The following is an 18,873-nucleotide window of genomic DNA, read 5'->3' on the forward strand; positions in this document are numbered from 1 at the left end:
GATGTTTATCTGATAGTCCAGTTTGTGAGTTATTTGAGCAAATTTCACATTTCTCTGAGAGAATCAGATCTGTGTTTTAGGAATGTAGATCCTTTCCACTCAGCATGCACGTACTTTAAGTAGAAGTATATACAACTTTTTTAATGGGTTTTTTTTCTTCATATTCTTGATGCATTTGGGATTATCTTTGCTTATGACTAAAGAGCACACTTATCAGCCATCTCTGCCTGCCATATCCCTGTTTATGGAGGCTCGGTCCTTCTCATTCCTTAGTATTATTATCTATGTATGTTTCCTCAAATTTGTAAGCCTATAAACGTGGGACATAAAATCTGTTCCTTACAAGACTCATGAAGGCTTCAACTGAGCCTCTTCATGCATGTTCCCTCCTATTATCCATCATTCAAGGTTGGTTTCTTAGGTTCTGTAACATAAGACAGAGTTTCTGAGCTGCAGGCTTTGACAGACATTTTTGAAGCAACTTCTCTTAAGGATAACATTATTTTTAGACCTCACAGTATTGCCAAGTTTAAGCATTCAAAAATCATGAGTAAGAATGAGATTTTACAAATACATCTTGGATTCTTTCTATTTGCTGTCTGTTCTTTGAGCCTCTAGGATTTGTTTTCAAGCTTTCCCCCACAATCACGAGGGCTAGAAATGTCATTTGTTTTTAATGAAACCTGAGATTCTCATGTAGTAACATGACTCAGGAACTGTGGCTTTAAGAAAAAATCATCAAATATTGTGAGATTCAGTTACAAAAGTTGGCCAACACTCACCTCATCCAGAAGTTTTTGACTACAATACTTTCCAAATTTTATATAAATCAATTAGTTTGTCTGTATTTTTATCTTCCTGAGTCTTTTAATAGCAATATGAGTATATCTTGGATGTTAGATGAGCAAATAGTTGCTAGCTAGAAGGAATGAAGTTGTTAAGGAAGTCTATTTATTTGTCACTTTTGATACAAAGATTAAGGGACCAAGTTATTTAAATTCAGGGATTAGACTAAATTTATTAAATTGGGCGGTCATCTGTGTTAGAACATCGGTGCCATTCCTTACCTGTAGGATTTAGAGCTTATTCTACTGTTGTGATGGCAGACCTTTGCATCTTTTAATTACCAGTTTTGCACAGTTGAAATCTGTAAAGCTGACACATGGAGTTCAGTTCAGATTCATGAAGAATTCTCTCAAAGTTGAGTTCAGAGCGAATGATCAATTTGTATTCTTTGCTACCTTTAATTATAATACACCCAAGCCCTCCACGTGGGAACTGTCACTCTTGGTCCTTCTATGGTATGGATTTGCAGAATTCCTGTGTCATGAAGGAGAAAGTTGATTTAACAGCATAGGCGTGAACTCCGTGGGTGCTGCAGGGCTGGAGTGGGGGTGGGATGGAGGTGGAGCAGGCGTGAGAAGAGGCAGGGCTGGGGCTTGGTTGGGGGCGGGGCCTGGGGCGGACAGGGGGGTCAAGCACCCTCCGGCTAGAGAGGAAGTTAGTTCCTATGTTTAACAGTATGTGTGTAGTTCTAATGTATTGTCTCTGCAGATCTGTTCTTAACTTAAGCCCCTTCTCCCTTATTCATCAAAGATTTAAGGAATCTAAATTTAAAGGAACTGGAAATTATTAGAGGGCAAGCACCTGCATTCTTGATTCCATAGTGCTGGATCTGAAGTACAAGTGTATGAACTCTTCTTATGGACCAGTGTGTCTCTTGGACTGCAGGTAGTTTCTAGCTGCCCAAATGAGCAATGTTGAAAGGAAAATGCTTTTTTGGAAGAATAAAGCAAGTGCATATGTGCTGCATATTTTAAATGAATATTTCTTTGCTAGAATTGGCCTGAAATGTAACTTTTCACAGCAAGAAACAACTGGTTTAATGTTAATATACCAAGTTAAGAATTTAAATCACCAACTGTGTTGATGGTGCACAAAATCAAAGAATGTTATCTGCTTTCTAACAAGGGGAAAATTCTTTGATCCAGTACGGTACAGAGAGAGTGAGGATATAAATTGATAATTCACATATAGTATAGGCTTTTGAGTGAAAAAGTAGTATAAAGTATACAGATAGTAGAATGCATAAGGACAATATGACTAGAAGTTTCAATAACTGAATATTTGGAATCCTGCACTCAAGTGAGATGCAAAGCACCAGTTATAGAAAATTGTACTTATAAATGTTCCTATCATGTGATTTAATATTACACTTGCATACCTAAGACATTTTTAAAATACTAGTTTTAAAAGATTGTAGACAAATGTCCACCTTTAATGGGTATCAAAGTAAAGTACGTAACATATTGGTAGGGCCCTACCAAATTCAGGGTCCATTATGGTCAATTTCACGGCCATAGGATTTTAAAATTGGTAAATTGCCTCTTTTCAGATGTTTAATTCTGAAATTTCACAGTGTTGCAACATGGGAGGGGTCCCGACCCAAAAGGGGATAGCATGTGTGGGGGTGTCATGCGATTGCCACCCTCACCGCTATGCTGCCTGAACTCTGAAGGTTGCAACTATGGAGCTTACTGCATCCGCAGGAGGTTCCCCGAGTTGGTCTGGTCTCCCCCCCCACCCGCCCCCCCCCCCCACAGCACCTATGTAGGGGAAGAGCAAGTCCTGTCCCTCCCCTGCCCAGCTGGAGCTAGGAGTCCTCTTTGCTGGGGCCCTCCCAACACCACAGGGAAGATCAGATCCAACTCCAGAAGCCTCCTCCAGCTGCAGGAACCTGTGAGGCTGCTGCTCAGTCCCAGAGAGTGTCCTGCAGCAGGGTGAGGTATCTGGAGTTAGGTCTGCCCCACCCCGCAGCAGCTGTGCAGGAGATGGATAAGTCCTGTCCCTCCCCTGCCCAGCCAGAGGTAGGAGACCCCTTTGCTGTGGCACTCCTAGGAACAAGGGGACATTTGGCTTATTTTTCAGTCTGTGATGCGTTGTTCACAGCTGTGAAATTGGTAGGGCCCTACGTACTGGGGATGGCAATGCAATATGCTCTAGGGAAGTGGTGGTAATGCCTATTTTAAATTTCCCTAAACTTTCTATTATAAAAATTATTGTGACCTTCTCGTAGGAGATCTCTGTGAGGATTCTCAGGGCACTCTGGGCTGTCTCTCACCTTGTTTCCTCTGGCCTCTAGTGTGATGGAGTCTTGCCTGTGCCTGGCCAATATGTCAGCTCCCTAACACCACCAGCCGTTCAGGCACTTGAGCACTCACTTCTGGGCTATGCGTGCCCTGTCTTCAACTTGCAGGTTAACAATAGGCACATCACAGTCCAAAAAAAGAAAAGGAGTACTTGTGGCACCTTAGAGACTAACCAATTTATTTGAGCATAAGCTTTTGTGAGCTACAGCTCACTTCATCGGATGCATGGATGCTGTAGCTCACGAAAGCTTATGCTCAAATAAATTTTAGTCTCTAAGGTGCCACAAGTACTCCTTTTCTTTTTGCGGATACAGACTAACACGGCTGCTACTCTGATCCCAGTCCAAGAATCCCTTTGAAGCATTCCTCTGTGATATCTAGCTCCTGACACTGGGCTACTAACAAAAATCTCAGATCCCAGTTTACCTTAATCACTGCTGCTGTAAACCACACAGCACCTGTGAGCTCTTACAATGAAACAATAGTAGGTTTGTTTTAAAAAATAAAGTAACTAGAAATAAGAAAGAGTGGTGGAAGCAAATGGTAACAAAATGAAATAATAAAACATCAACCTGAGTCTATACCTATTAATAATTACTTTTCCTAATGAAAACTTCCCAAAAAGTTCAGTCTATTGAAGCCTCTGATGGTTTTCCATTGAAACTGTTAGTAGTGTGTAAGATTAAACAGTTGAGCCTTGCATCACATTGTGGGCTTAACAGGATGGGGTAACAATTCCCCTTGCCTGAACGGATCCTCACCAAGAAATATTATCCCCGGTGACTAATTTAACTTCCAGAAATGGAGACAGTTTCATCTTCGTTGTAATTGACATCTTTCACCTGGCACAGTCATCTCTTTCACAATCTTGGATTACTTGATGGAAAGACATCAGAGGGCTATCTGAGTTCCATCAAGTTTCATTTAGATCAGTAATGGCTTTGCAAACCCATCACCAATAGGTTTCTCGATTTTCTTTTTCCACACATCCAGCCACAACAGGGTCTTATGAATCACTTTCTTCAAATTTAGAGATCTCAATCTTGTTCTTAACTGTCTTATGAAACAGCCATTTGAACCATGAGCTATGTGCTCCCTGTTACATTTGTCTATTAAGACATCCTTTTTGATGGCCATCGCTTCTTCCCAAAGGGTTGCTGAGCTTGAAGCTTTAATGGCAGTCCCTCTGTTCACTGTGTTCTCTAGGGAGAAGATATAGTTAAGACCACATCCCAGTTTTTTTATGCAAGATTTCTTCTGAGTTTCATGTTAACCAGACTATTCGCCTTCCTGTTGTCTTTCCAAAGCTGCATCAGATTATCCAGGAAGCTACCTTCCATATACTTGATGTCAGAAAAGCTCTAGGCTTTTTCTTGCACAGAACCAGATGATTTAGAAAGTCCCCTAGGCTTCTTATGTCTATTGCAGATAGGTCCAAGGGATCCACTCCAAGCAGAGACATACTAAATGGAACTCTGGGTATATTTTTACATGTTTGGCTCACATCCAACTTCCTCTACAAGTGACTGCATATTCTACTAGATCTCAGTCTACATCTGTAGCTTTATTCAAGGATGTTCTGGTTGCTGAAATCTGCAGAGCTGCAACAGGGACCTTGGTGCATACTGTTTCCAATCATTATGCTTTGGTTCACAATGCTAGATTGGATACTGCAGTAGGCAACACAGTTCTCTCTTCAGTACTGGACTCTGTTCTGAACCTCCTGCCCCCTTAGGGTGGGGTTACTGCTTGGAAGTTACCTAAAGCGGGGCACTCATGGAACACACATCTCAAAGAAATCCAGGTACTCCACAAGGTGAGTAACCTCTCCTTCTGGTAGTTTAGACCTCAAATCTAGTCACATATCCACGTTGCCTCTGTGAAAGAGCCAGTTGTTATTATTATTATTATTGTCTTTGTCCTTAGCTTTGTTGTCTGTTATATGGGTAACACACTGTTTCCATGTGTGTTAAGCTGTTTGATATTTCTGTTTACCTGCTTCATTTAATGTGCGACCATGCCTTCATTTCTGCACACCATCCAAATTCTAAACTGAATATAGAATTGATTTTCTCCTGGGGTTTTCCATGGCACTCATCATTGTCATATCTGAGTGCTTCATAAGTACTAATGATTTTATCTTTATAACTCCCATGAGACAAAAAGAGGGGGACTGTGTGTATTATCCCTATTTACCAAGTGGGAAAAATTGAGAAAAAGACCAAGTGACTTGCCTGAGGCTGCACAGTGATTTAGTGGCAAAACCATGATTAGAACTCAGGACCTGCTGACTCCCCACCCTGTTATAGTTTCACCCTGGCATGCTACCCTCCTGGCAGAAATACTGAATATCCACAACTTCCATTAATCTGTGTTTCAGTTGCAAGTGCTCAGTACTACTGAAAATCTGGCCCAAGGCATCTCAAGTTGGGCAGCTAGAAAACAAGGAATCACAATTAGGAGGCGCCTGTTAAAAATTTTGATTTAAGTTGCTTGCCTGGCATTGCGTAGGAATCTCTGTCAGAGACTGGAATAGAAGCCAGTTCTCTGATGGCATCATAGAAAGTAGGGCTGAAATGGACCTTGAGAAGTTGACTCCAGCCGCTGCACTGAAGCAGGACCAAGTAAACCTAGACCATCCCTGACCATGTTTGTCCAACCTGTTCTTAGAAATCTCCAGGGATGATTCCTTGCAAGCCTATTCCAGAGCTTAACTACCCTTATAGATAGAAAGTTTTTTCTAATATCTAACCTAAATCTCCCTTGCTGCAGATGGAGCCAAGTACTTTCAGTGGACATGGTGTACAAATGATCATCGTCCTCTGTATAACACTCGTAAACATATTTGAAGACTGTTGTCAGGTACTCCCTCAGTCTTCTTTTCTTAAAACTGAACACGTGCCCGGTTCTTTTGGCCTTTCCTCATAGGTCAGGTTTTTCTAAATCATTTTTTATGATGTTGCTCTACTCTGGACTCTCTTCAATTTGTCCACATCTTCCTTAATATGTGGTGCCTAGAACTGGATGCACTATTCCAACTGAGGCCTCACCGGTGCCATGTAGAGCAAGACCGCTACTTCCTATGCCTTACATATGACACTCCTGTTCACGTGTACTCCAGAAGGATATTTTCTCAGCTGTATCACACTGTTGCCTCATGTTCAATTTGTGATCTACAGATTTTTTTCAGCAGTCAGTTTTATTCCCTATTTTTAGTTGTGCATTTGATTTTTTCTTTGTAGTACTTTGCACTTGTCTTTTATTGAATTACATCTTGTTGATTTCAGAAAAATTCTCCAATTTGTCAAGGTTATTTTGAATTCTTACCCTGTCCACCAAAGTTCTAGCAATCCCTCCCAGCTTGGTGTCATCTGCAGATTTTATAAGCATACTCTCCACTTCATTATCCAAGTCATTAATGAAAATATTGAATAGTACTGGACCCAGGACTGATCCCTGTGGCACCTCACTGGATACGCACTCCTTGATTGACAGTGAACCACTGATAATTGTTCCTAGAGTATAGTCTTTCAATCAGTTTTGCCCCTATCTTAAAGCAATTTCATCTAAAACATATTTCCCTAGTTTGCTTATGAGAATGTCATTTGGGATTGTGTCAAAAGCCTTACATCCAGGAGGATGGACAAAAACACAACCAGGGCTCCTGACTCCTTCACCCTTGCTCCCAACACCCTACAGTCACTGCTGATCAGCTCAGGATCATACCTGGCAGTATCATTAGTGCCCACATGGATAAGCAGCATGGGGTGTTGCTCAGAGGGATGGATGAACGTTGGCAACCTTTATGTAACCTCGTGGATACAGGCTCCAGGCAGGCAGCACACCTCCCAGGACATCATGTCAGGTTGGCAGATGGGTGTGCCCATCCCCCTAAGAAGGGAGTCCCTGACCACCAGCACCCTCTGTCCCCTCCTGTAGGGTACAAGGGCTGTCAACCTCCCAGCCTTCGGATGAGGTGGCTCCTCCTCCTCAGCCAATGGGGTCTGCTCGTCATCTGTTGCCATTACAGAATTGCCAGTTCTTGACTGCAGTGAACGTGATACCTGGGTGGGTGGGGGTGGAGCACTGTCTGCTGCCCAAGCTGGTGAGCAGCCAGTCTTCTCCCTGTGGAGCCACTGGTTCTCTCCTTCCTCTTCCAGTGCAGATGTAGTCATCTGTAGTTGGCTAACAGTCTCCATCCCAGATGTTTCCATGTGTGTCATGTTGAAGAAGTTCTCATGCTCCTGGATGCTACATAGATGAGCCGTCTCCTCTTGCAGCTCTCTTTCGTGCTTACTGGGGGACTCCAGTAATGGATACTTCTCACATTAGGAGGTTTCCTCTGCCTGGCTTTCATTGGTAGGGACATGCAGCCAGCATTCCCAGCAAGTCAAGACCAGGGACTTGGAGGAAGCCTGTACGATCAGGATGCCAGTCTGGCAGGACCCCCATAGGATGCAGGCAGAGGAAAGGCTAGCAGCAGTTTGGCGACGCAACCTTTCCCTCCCACTGCGGGTTCTCCCTCATGGAATGCCTGCACATTAATGACAGGAAATACCCTTCTTGGATGGTATTAAGCTGCTTTAACTGCATGACAGTGTTTCTCTGCTCAACTTACAGGTTTTAGAGCAAAAGAGGCAGGAATCCTACAGATAACACCCCTATCTTTCACTATATTGTCTGATTCATTCCCTGAACACCATCTATGCTGTGCATAGAATGCTAATGATGATTCAATTAGAGACTGTCAGAATGAGTACATGGTGATAGAATTAAGGTTGCATCTTCTTTCTGACATTCTCAGTAGGGGTTTGTGCTAGAGTTAGACCCCCCTAGTACCAGTTCTCAAGATAATAAAGGAGAGGAAACTAAATTAACAAATAAAGAGCAGCACCAGCTCCTCTGTCCTACCTCTGTGTGCTTCCTAGAGATGAACAAAGCTTGGATCTCTGCTTGCTCCTTTCTGGGAGCTGAGGATGAAAGGTCTGTCCACCTCCGCAGGCTGATCCCTTCTGAACTAGACTTCTCTCTTTTTAAGTGTCCTCCTCCAAGACTGGCATGTTTCACAAGTGAGATGGAGCAGGGCTGTCTGAGCCCAAAGCTGCTCTTTAACCCGTTCTTGCCTGGTAAAGGGTTTGTACCTTCTGTCATGTGCATAATCCATTGTTTCAGAGTAACAGCCGTGTTAGTCTGTATTCGCAAAAAGAAAAGGAGTACTTGTGGCACCTTAGAGACTAACCAATTTATTTGAGCATGAGCTTTCGTGAGCTACAGCTCACTTCATCGGATGCATCCGATGAAGTGAGCTGTAGCTCACGAAAGCTCATGCTCAAATAAATTGGTTAGTCTCTAAGGTGCCACAAGTACTCCTTTTCTTTTTGATAATCCATTGTAATTGTTTTCCCTGTGGTCAATTATTTACTTAAATTTTCCTTTACTGTGGGTCTTAACATAGAGAAATAGAGGAGAGAAAAAAATTTTTTAAAGGTAATTGTAAACCCGCAGAGACGGGAAGAGGACTCAGAAATGCTTTCCCGGGTACTGGAAACTGTTCCTAACTAATTTTTTTTTTAAATTGACTAGAATTCCATTTGACTGTTTCTTTAAGAAGAAATTTCATTGAAGAGAACGGAGAACTCTGTAGCCAACAAACTGAGCTCCTTTTTAATTAAATTAAATTTTACAAATGTCTTCCATTTAATGGTTTTAAATCATTATTAAAATATTATAAAAGCTCCTTTAAGATATGGATACCCAAGTCAAAAATGGAACTATAAGGACTGTTAGATAATTGTAAAAAAACAAAACACAACATCATAATGCTTTCTAAAGATGATCTGCAAAGCATAAGCACTAGCTGTCTTTGAAATAAGTCTTATGCTGATCAGAAAGCTGTTACACACTTGGTTAGAGGAAGCACAACAGTATGTATAATTCATTCTGAAGTATGTAAGAATTTTATCTTAAGGGCTACTTAATTTTATAAGATATTGTACACAATTTCATTTTTATTTTTTCTTTACATGTATTAAAGCTAATTTTTGCACACTATTTCAAAATGTATGAACTGCATAATAAATATGCTTTTTTAGAAACCATTTCCCAATTGGGCTGGGAAGATCAAATGAGAGAAAATAAATGTTGAGTTGTGCTCTATGCACATAATTTGTGTAATTTTGTTAGTAGTTTTTCTCCCCCTTAAATGTGGACATCTGGAATTTTAAATTCTTTTTAGGGATCCTGCTGACTTGTTAATCATTTCTGTGCTTTTTGTTAAATGGAGTATTTCTTGCATGTTTCCTGCTGGGAAAATGGAGTAGCTTTAGAACAGGACATAACTGGATACTGTACCTATCTGAGAAGTCTACTGCATTATCATCAACCAGTAAATGCTTTCCAGTACAGTGTGAAATTCTCCTGAGGACTGTAGAATGCAGATTCACAATTTAAAGGGAAGAGATGATGTATGCTGCTAAAAAGGGGTGTGTTTTGTCATCTTGGGTGAAACCCGCAAACACTGAACTTTTTACACATGGTGTGAAGTAGGAGAGCATCTAATGATACTGGTCAAACATTAAAGCTTTCATGAAAAATTTGTTTGGTAATGTTTTCTGTGGGGATAGTCAAAGAACAGAGAAGTTTGAAGACCAAGGAATGCACTTAATTGAAATATATCATTGGTACAGTATACTTTATATAGATACAGATGTGTTATGAATGTAATAGAGGCTGCTAGCCTCTATTACATTTTATATCTGTTTGAACAGACTCTGGCTATGTTGGTTCATTATACCACCCTGACATAACGGAGTTGGGAATGGCTTACTAGGGGGAGAGGATCTACAGTGTGGGCTGAACAGTTCTAAGGGATCTTAAGAGTAGCAAAATCTAACAGAAAAGTCTTGAACTGAACTTGTTTATTTGAGCATAAGCTTTCGTGAGCTACAGCTCGCTTCATCGGATGCATTCAGTGGAAAATACAGTGGGGAGATTTATATAAATAGAGAATATGAAACAATGGATGTTACCATATACACTGTAACAAGAGTGATCAGGTAAGGTGAGCTATTGGCGGGGGGGGGGGGGATTCCAATTCAGCAGTCTCTCATTGGAGTCTGTTTTTGCAGTCTTTTTGTTGTAATATTGCGACCTTTAGGTCTGTAATAGAGTGACCAGAGAGATTGAAGTGTTCTCCGACTGGTTTTTGAACGTTATAGTTCTTGACGTCTGATTTGTGTCCATTTATTTTTTTACATACAGTGTGTATGGTAACACCCATTGTTTCATGTTCTCTATGTATATAAATCTCCGCACTGTATTTTCCACTGAATGCATCCGATGAAGTGAGCTGTAGCTCACGAAAGCTTATGCTCAAATAAATTTGTTAGTCTCTAAGGTGCCACAAGTCCTCCTTTTCTTTTTGCGAATACAGACTAACATGGCTGCTAATCTGAAACCTGAACTTGTTTTGTTATTAAAGCCAAATGCCAGGAAGGGAATGGGGCTTTACCTCTGCATAGTGTGGATTTTGTTTTAAAGCTGGTTGAGAGGCACCTACTCATACAGTATTATAAAATTCAAAAAGAGCTTTGAGAATTGGAAAATGCTGTGCTTTGCAAAAGAACATCCTATTTTGACAGATAAAAAGCTCTGGAAGAGCAGAAAGAATGCCCCTTCACCCCCCATAAAAGTCTGTGTGGTGGCTGGGATACAGATGCAGTTGAATAATTTGCAACTGGCTATTCTGCCATCCAACCGTCCTGTTACATTTTATAAAATCCCTTAATTTCACAGCACCCCATGTATTAGGTAAGTGTCAGTCAATATCCACATTTTACTGATGCAGAAACTTGAGTTGCACAGGTTAAATGCTTTGTTGAAGATCACATGTGCCATCTGTGGTGGAGCTGGAAAAAGAACCTAGGTGGTCTCACTCAGTATCGTGTGTTTAATATTTATGAAACAAGAAGACAAACAGCATTTGTGAAAGAAAAATTAAAAACTGGAAACGGGCACTATGTAAGCTTCCGAGATAAAGCTTTGTCGGTCTACTTCACTGTGGCCATTTGCCTCTCTTCCTTGCATCCTTGTCAAAGGAGAGAATACCAATTGCACTGAATTGTTTGGTGTTTTTGTGCTGTGGACGAAAGATTTTAAGGGCTAAATTGAGACTACCAAACACTTGCAACCCTTTCTCAGATGTGTTCTTGCGGTCGACACTGAACTATTGGAGTGACCAAGTTCCTGTCTGCACTTCCATTCTTCAATATTGATAATTCATTCCTTCTTGTTGTTCCTCTGAACTGCTTGCTTTGGATCCTTATAAACTTATATTCCGATAGTATTGTTAATCTGATTTATATTTTATCATTATGGAATTCTAGCTTCTTGGCCACTTTTTCAACCTAGTCTGTCAGGGCCTCATCCTCTTCCTAGCTGCTCATGACTGTTCTTCCACTCTCCCACATTCCCCCTCCTGCCCTAAATAATTCTCATTTTCCTTTCTGTCCCTTGGGCTCTAGTTTCTCTCATATTATTTCCATCCTTTTACTTCTTTTCTCTTGCGCCCTCTGGAGAACCCATGCAACTTGGAAGCAAAACCACAGTTATCAAGATGTGCATATAATGAACCTAAGTAACAGTATAATCTTCTTATTGTATCCCTTGTCCTCATTTTTCTCCCTCTCACTGCCTGGTACTCTCACTCATTGCATCATCTCTGAAATTAGAGTGCAATCTCCTCAGGACTGAGCAGTATATCCTGTTTTCTTTTTTAAAGTAGGTAATACACTTTTTAGATACTGTGTGTGTGTGTGTAATATATATATATATATATATATATATATATATATATATATATATATATATAAAACACCCAGTAATTTACTGGTGAAATTCCACTAAGGTCTGATTAGCTACACACAGTTTGGATGTGCAGTATGACACTTGTGCATGCAATTGTGCCAATTTATTGCAAGTTTCTCTCTCTCTCTCTCTCTCTCTCTCTCTCTCTCTCTCTCTCTCTCTCTCTCTTTAGTAGAATATATAATCATTGGATACAGATGTAATTGTCTCAGTCACCATTGATTTAAATTTTAGCTTTGTTAGATAACAGTAGGTTATCTTTCTAGCTCTTGCGGGTACTCTTCTACAGGCAGTGAATCATCAGACTTATAAAGCATGTTTTCTTGCATGTCAGGTTATTCTGATTTGCACAGACTATTACTATGCATAACTCTGCAATGAACACTGAAAGCTACTGAATAGAGCAGAAAACATTTCAGTGTGCTGATTGCCTCAGTAGTGGGAGACGCCATTAACAGTAGGTTTATCAGTAGTCTCCTCTAAAGATTGGGTTCAGTTAGTGGATGGATATTTATAATAAGGTTTGCTGCACATAATCTCAAATAATGTTTTAGTAAAAATTACCAAAGATTTGTTTCATAGATGCTGAAAAATACTTTGTCAAAATTTATATCTCATGAATTTGAGAATAATTTCCTACACTGTAAGATTACGCAAATGACAGTAAATATATTCCTTATTTCTGCCTCTAAGTTTTTTATAGCTCTTGTGTTGTAGATATATACTTATAGGGTGTTCAGCTTGTGAAAGTGAAGGATAACATTAGGTAGTATTAGGTAACTTGGGTTTTTTGCTCTCTACTTTGTACAGTCTCATAAGAATGACCATACTGTGTCAGACCAAAGGTCCATCTAGCCCAATATTCTGTCTTCCGACAACAGCCGGTGTCAGATGTTTCAAAGGGAATGAACAGAACAGGGCAATTGTCAAATGATCCATTCCATCATCCAGTCCCAGCAGCTGGCAGTCAGAGGCTTAGGGATACCCTGAGCATGGGGTAGCATCCATGACCATCTTAGCTAATAGCCATTGATGGACTGTCTTCCATGAACTTCTCTAATTCTTTTTTAAATCTAGTTATAGTTCTGGTCTTCACAGTATCCCCGGCAATGAGTTCCACAGGTTGACTCTGTGTTATGTGAAGAAGTGCTTCCTTTGTTTGTTTGTTTAAACCTGCTATTAATTTCATTGGTGACCTATGGATCTTGTGTTATGTGAAGGGATAAATAACACTTCCTTATTCACTTTCTCCACACCATTCATGATTTTATAGATCTCTATCATATCCCTCTGAAATAGCAAACCAGATATAATTCGATAATAGCCAGCTAGGTGCATTCCAACTTTTTAAACCCTTTCAAGTCAGGATATTAGGGTAACATGGTTCATTTCTTTAAATGTTTTTGCTTCTAGCACTCAAATTAGTGCTATGAAGACTATGTAGCACATTGCAGAAAATCCATAAAAATTAAATAAATAAAAAGCCCAAAATGGTCACATGAGTAACTACTGACACGACAGCATTTCTTTAGCTCGAAAAGCTTCTGTAACTGGGATTCTGAATAAGTTTGCTTTTTTTTTTTTAATGTCCCACTCCTGTGGGTGGGGAAAGTGCCATAATGGTTTCTCATAAAAGATTCTTCATTAAACTTTGAATTTACCCATATTGAGGAGAAGAGGTGATCAGAACTTACATTTCTCTTCTCCTCCATGTGATCACACACACTCATGATTTTTTTAAAGGCTGTCTGATGTACATTGGCTGAGAATTCTCTTTTAGTACAATCAAAGTGCCAGGATGCTGTACAGTTAGTGACCCATAACCTTATAATTAACATTTAAGCGTGTGGTTATCTGCCCTCTGTTAAGGGATCAGATTTTTGTCCGAGGCTTGTCTCTCATATATCTCTTATTTTGATAGTTGTTACTCACTTTAGTTCCAGAACTCCCTATTTTCCCTGTACCTGCTAACACAACCTGCCCACATACCCCACCCCACATCCACATCCCGTACCCTACCGCCCCCCCCACATCCACACCCCATACTCCCTCACAGTCCCTGTACCCTGCCACTACAGCCTCCCTGCTCCCAAACTCAGTCCACATCCCCACACTCTACCCACCCACTGTAGCCTGCCCACATCCCTGTACCCTGCCACTACAGCCTCCCTGCCCCCAAACTTGTCTACATCCACATCCCATACCCTCCACCCCCGCCATTTGCCACTGTTTTTGATATTCCCTCACTTTATTCTTGAAAATCATGCACATCACAAATAAAGAATCATGAAACTAAAGTCATGGACAGTTACTTATGGTATGAATATTGGGGACGTCTTTGTCCTACACTTGGGCCTTGGCAGGTTAAGAGCTAGGGGGTTGAGGTCTGAATATGGTTATTTCTCAGTAACCATATACTTTGTATCGTCTTCAAATGAATAAAATACCATGCAAATGAATATTATGGTTAAATTATGTATTTTTTATATTAAAAATGAAATGCAGTTTACTTTAAATACAGTAATTTAAGTTAAACATTTCATTTTAGATATTTTATTATCTTTATCTTTATTTGGTTTCTTTCATCACAGTCTCTGGTTGCTGGCAAAAAAGTTAATTTATCCTTTAAAATTTATTTTATAAGAAACACCGGATCATATTTCAGAATTTTTATACGTTCTTTAGAATTTGATGTTTGTATTTACTGCTGGAAGTGAAATTTTCAAACTGATTTTTTCCACTTCCCTTTGGAGAGAACTAGTCCATCTGCAATATCACATGGATTATTTGGTAGTTGTGTTTCTTAAATTTTAAACTTTGTATTTATAACCTTAAATTAAAATGCAGAATCTCATAAATCAGAAAAATGAGATTCCAACAGTTTTAAAGCAGTGAATGGAATAGTACCTTAAGCTTAAGTTTCTCTAGTTTACAAAAGGCTGGAACACCTATTTACTAGATGAAAATAGCATGTTCTGCTATCACATGCTTGTTAAATTATTTCCTAAAAATAGTTCTTAATTAAAATCCTGTGTCCATTCCTTACTAGTTGATAACTACAGTACCTACAGTATAAAAATTAAGAAATGTGTACTTTTGTGTGGATATTATTTCAATGATATATTGAGTAAACAGTATGCCATTTTGCTATAATTGCGTATTAAAGGTTTAATTAAAATATGAAGCATTTTATTCTCTGAATTTACGGTATCTGCAGACATTTTTCTGTATAATAATTTTGGTCTTTATTTACAGTATTATTTACAACCCTTGATGCTTGTCATGTGGGTTTTCCCTCAGTATGTTGAATGCATGTGTGTATAATGTGCTTTGTTCTTTAAAGCTTCTTTCCTTACCTCATATGCTGCTGGGTCTAAGCACTATTTATTTCTCTTTTCACATGCTACTTAGCCATCTTCCATTTGAATAACTTTCCCAATATATAGTGTAGGAATTGCAATAGTTTTTGTGCATTTACGATGATGGAAGGGCAGTGAGAGACTCGGTGCATTCTTCACTGGGTTGGGCTAAAGCTTATGAAAGTACTAATGTATTAAAAAGCTTCAACAGGGATTTGCTGAGGACTAATGTTGTAATGTGTTAGTCATCCTTTATCTGCTTCTATTTTTATAGGTTCTGAAGGATGACTGACGTTGGTTTGTGTGATGCCACTCGGAGCCTCTGTCACTGTGGACTGACAAGTAACCTGCAGGTTTAACAGTACAGCAGGGGAAAAAAACCATCAGGAATGCCACTTGCTTCAGCTCCTTAACTGGACAAAAGTACAGTGTAGCCTATTTGCAAAGCGAGAATCTTCAACTGATTTCTTTTTTGCAGCTAATAATAAAGACTACCTAACATCATCTACCTTCCTGGTTTACAGTGCTTCACCTTCCAAGACAGATGGTGTGTCAAAAGCTGTAAGATGCCTGCGGAACACACAATAACGAAGTAGTGAGCTGCTGCTGCCTAATTGTCAGGAACACAGCCGACAGAGCTGCACTACCCTTTTTCTGCTCCCTTAATCGGTCCAGGAACAGCAGGGTGGACATGGCTGGCCTCATTAACAACCTGCTAATACTGTTGCTTGTTTTTCAAAATAGCTGTTTGGGTTTCAGAAACCCACTTTCTGTCTTTAAGAGGTGGGTTATGCAGAAAACATCCTTTGGTATTTTCGGTGCATGCTGCTTAGTGATGCTATCACTTTGTCTAATGCAAGTGTTATAAAGATTAAAAAGTATGTACTAGCTAAAAATTATTTACAGAGAAGACACATTTTTGTATAGCTAGCTTCCTTTGAACTGAGATCCTCTTCAGAGTTTGAAAAGACGTTCTTTTGTTGTATTTTGGAGTCTTGAAAAAGAAGAATCTGTTGAACCCCTTCTGTTGCTCCTTGAAATATGAATCTGCCTTAGCAATATGATTAAGATTAAATAATAAAATAATAACTTAAGATTTGTGTGTAGCCCCACTAACATAGTTAACACATAATATATATTGTCCCTGTCCCCATGAGCTTACTAGCTAAACTGTTACTTCTTCATGAGATAGTGTCAGTTAGTTTGTAATTAGGGATCTGGTGTTTGTTTGAGGTCTTGAATACTAAATTATGTAGATAAATTTGGGGGTTGCATGTGTGGGGGAAATCCACTGTATTAGCACATAAGAAAATATAGCATTATATATTCCATGTACACCCTGTAGTTACCACATCACATTTATCAACTGATATATTTAGAATTTACATTACATTAAATGTTTTTGTCATGTAGTCCTCATTAGTAACAAGTTGAATATTTGCTTTGTTTCTTTGGTTACATGTAGCATTTACTACAGATCCACTTAATTCCCACATACGAAGTTGTAAAATTTACTGGTAGATAGTCTGGAGATACTGTAGGCAAATATGTATTCAATTATAATAAATTAGCATCTCTAGAATCTAAAATCAGAAAGATTTTGTTTTTCTGCCCCGTTCAAATTGAATTCTATATAAAATCTGAACTTTTAAAAAGTGTTGCTATTTTTCCTCAGCTGATAACACTATATGATATGTTTTGGCATATTAAGAAAAAATGTCCATATATGTATATACCTTAAACTGTAGTTCATATAAAGAGCTTATTTTTAGTAGTAAACTTTTTTTGTCTAGTACTTCATAGTTCAGTCTATTCTAATGAGTCCCATGAACACCTCCAAAATATTCAGTAACTCACTTTTTTTTCAAAAGATCATAAGGGTGTTAGACTCCCAAATTACATTGAAAATCAGTGGGAATTACGTGTCTAATTCCCTTACGATCTACTGATAATCCCAATTTATACATATTGCTTTTTTTTTTTTTCTGGTAATATAAAAATACAAACTCTTGATCAGTAAACTTGGAACCATTTTTTAATTTTCTTCTCTTAAGGTATAAAGATACTACTAGATCTCTTTCAAGTGAATGCCTTGGAAACAACAGGCCAGTGATTTCTCTTGGTCTAACAGATTTTGCATTGGATATTCGCATGCCTGGGGTGACTCCTAAGCAGGTGAGACGAATATAGTATTTCATTGTCCCTCTCCATTACACTTTAAAACCAGAGGAAATGAATTTTGCTTACAGCATTAATAATTTTCTAAAAAGCAACAGGCTAAACTTTCTAGTCCCCTGAATACAGACAGAGCTATAGATTCCTACAGGAAGAGTCTAAAATATTGAGTAAAATAAGAGATTATAACTTTCAAATTACATAAGATGTTGTCATTTGATTAATGTTACTTAGATTATACTTGTTTTATAAACTGAATCCTTAAAGCCTAATTGTGTTGTGTTTTCAATAGAATAATATTCACAGTGATGGAGTATGCATTAACAAAGGAAAATGACTCTTAAAATGAAAACCTCTCCAACTGTGCTTTAACACATTAGTTTGTATAGGTATGGGGTTCTCCAATCTGATTGCACCGCGATCCCCTTCTGACAACAACAATTACTACACGACCCCAGGAGGGGAGACCGAAGCCTGAGCCCACCCAAGTTCCGCCACCCCGTTAAGGGGGGGCCAAACCCAAAGCCTGACCCCACCGCCCTGGGCGGGGGGCTCAAAGCTGAAACCCAAGGGCTTGAGCCCTAGGCAGGGGGCCTGTAACCTGAGCCCTGCCACCCACGGCTGAAGCACTCAAGCTTGGGCTTCGGCCCAGGGTGGTGGGTCTCGGGCTTTGGCCCCAGGCCCCAGCAAGTCTCAGCCAGTCCTGGCAACCCCATTAAAACAGGTCCCGACCCACAGTTTGAGAAGCGCTGATACAGGTTACAGCTAGATACACCAAGATACACCTATTGGCTCTGGTGATGGAGGGGAGGGTGTCCAGGAGGCTCAGGTTACAGGACCTAGCCCTTATATTGCTGTTTCAGGCAATTGTGCCAAACAGAAAGGAAATAGAATGCATGCAACGCACAAACCCCCATTTGTGCTGCAATATTTATGACACTAAATTCAGTTCAGGAAAACGACCCTAACGTGGTTCATTGCATAGTTTTCTCAGCATGATTTTCTTATCATATCCTGGGCAAATATAGATTGATATGATAGATTGTTGGCAGGGAATACTAAAAAAAAATATATATAATTTTTTTAAAAAGTACCTTATTTTTAAGGTGTGTATAAAATAGTCAAACTTTCTACTGTCTCATTTACAATTTTATTAAGCATGATAAATTGTGATTAATTATTGTTTGCGGCCATGCAGTGCCTGGGATTATGTCCTTTATTAAAAGGTAGTACTTTTTTCCTTTTAAAGGGCTGCAGTGGCATGAGAACAGGATGTTGTGCTGCAGTAGATGACTCATTGTTGCAGATAGCACTTCTAGAAAAAC

The 18,873-nt window shown here is 39.5% G+C and overlaps 1 protein-coding gene across 4 annotated transcripts in view; it reads left to right on the forward strand.

Annotated features, from left to right (window-relative positions):
* PAM (peptidylglycine alpha-amidating monooxygenase) overlaps positions 1–18,873 on the forward strand; it is a 222,010-nt gene that overhangs the window by 55,741 nt on the left and 147,396 nt on the right. For 3 of the 4 annotated variants that reach the window (XM_074952904.1, XM_074952905.1, XM_074952906.1), the window contains exons 2-3: positions 15,648–16,156; positions 17,428–17,548. In XM_074952904.1, coding sequence (XP_074809005.1) covers positions 16,065–16,156; positions 17,428–17,548 — 213 coding nt within the window. In that variant the 5' untranslated portion in view covers positions 15,648–16,064. The remainder of the gene's footprint in view (positions 1–15,647; positions 16,157–17,427; positions 17,549–18,873) is intronic. The other variant, XM_074952903.1, reaches the window with a different exon arrangement.

This window comes from Natator depressus, chromosome 5, assembly GCF_965152275.1.
Source record: "Natator depressus isolate rNatDep1 chromosome 5, rNatDep2.hap1, whole genome shotgun sequence".
NCBI lineage: Eukaryota > Metazoa > Chordata > Testudines > Cheloniidae > Natator > Natator depressus.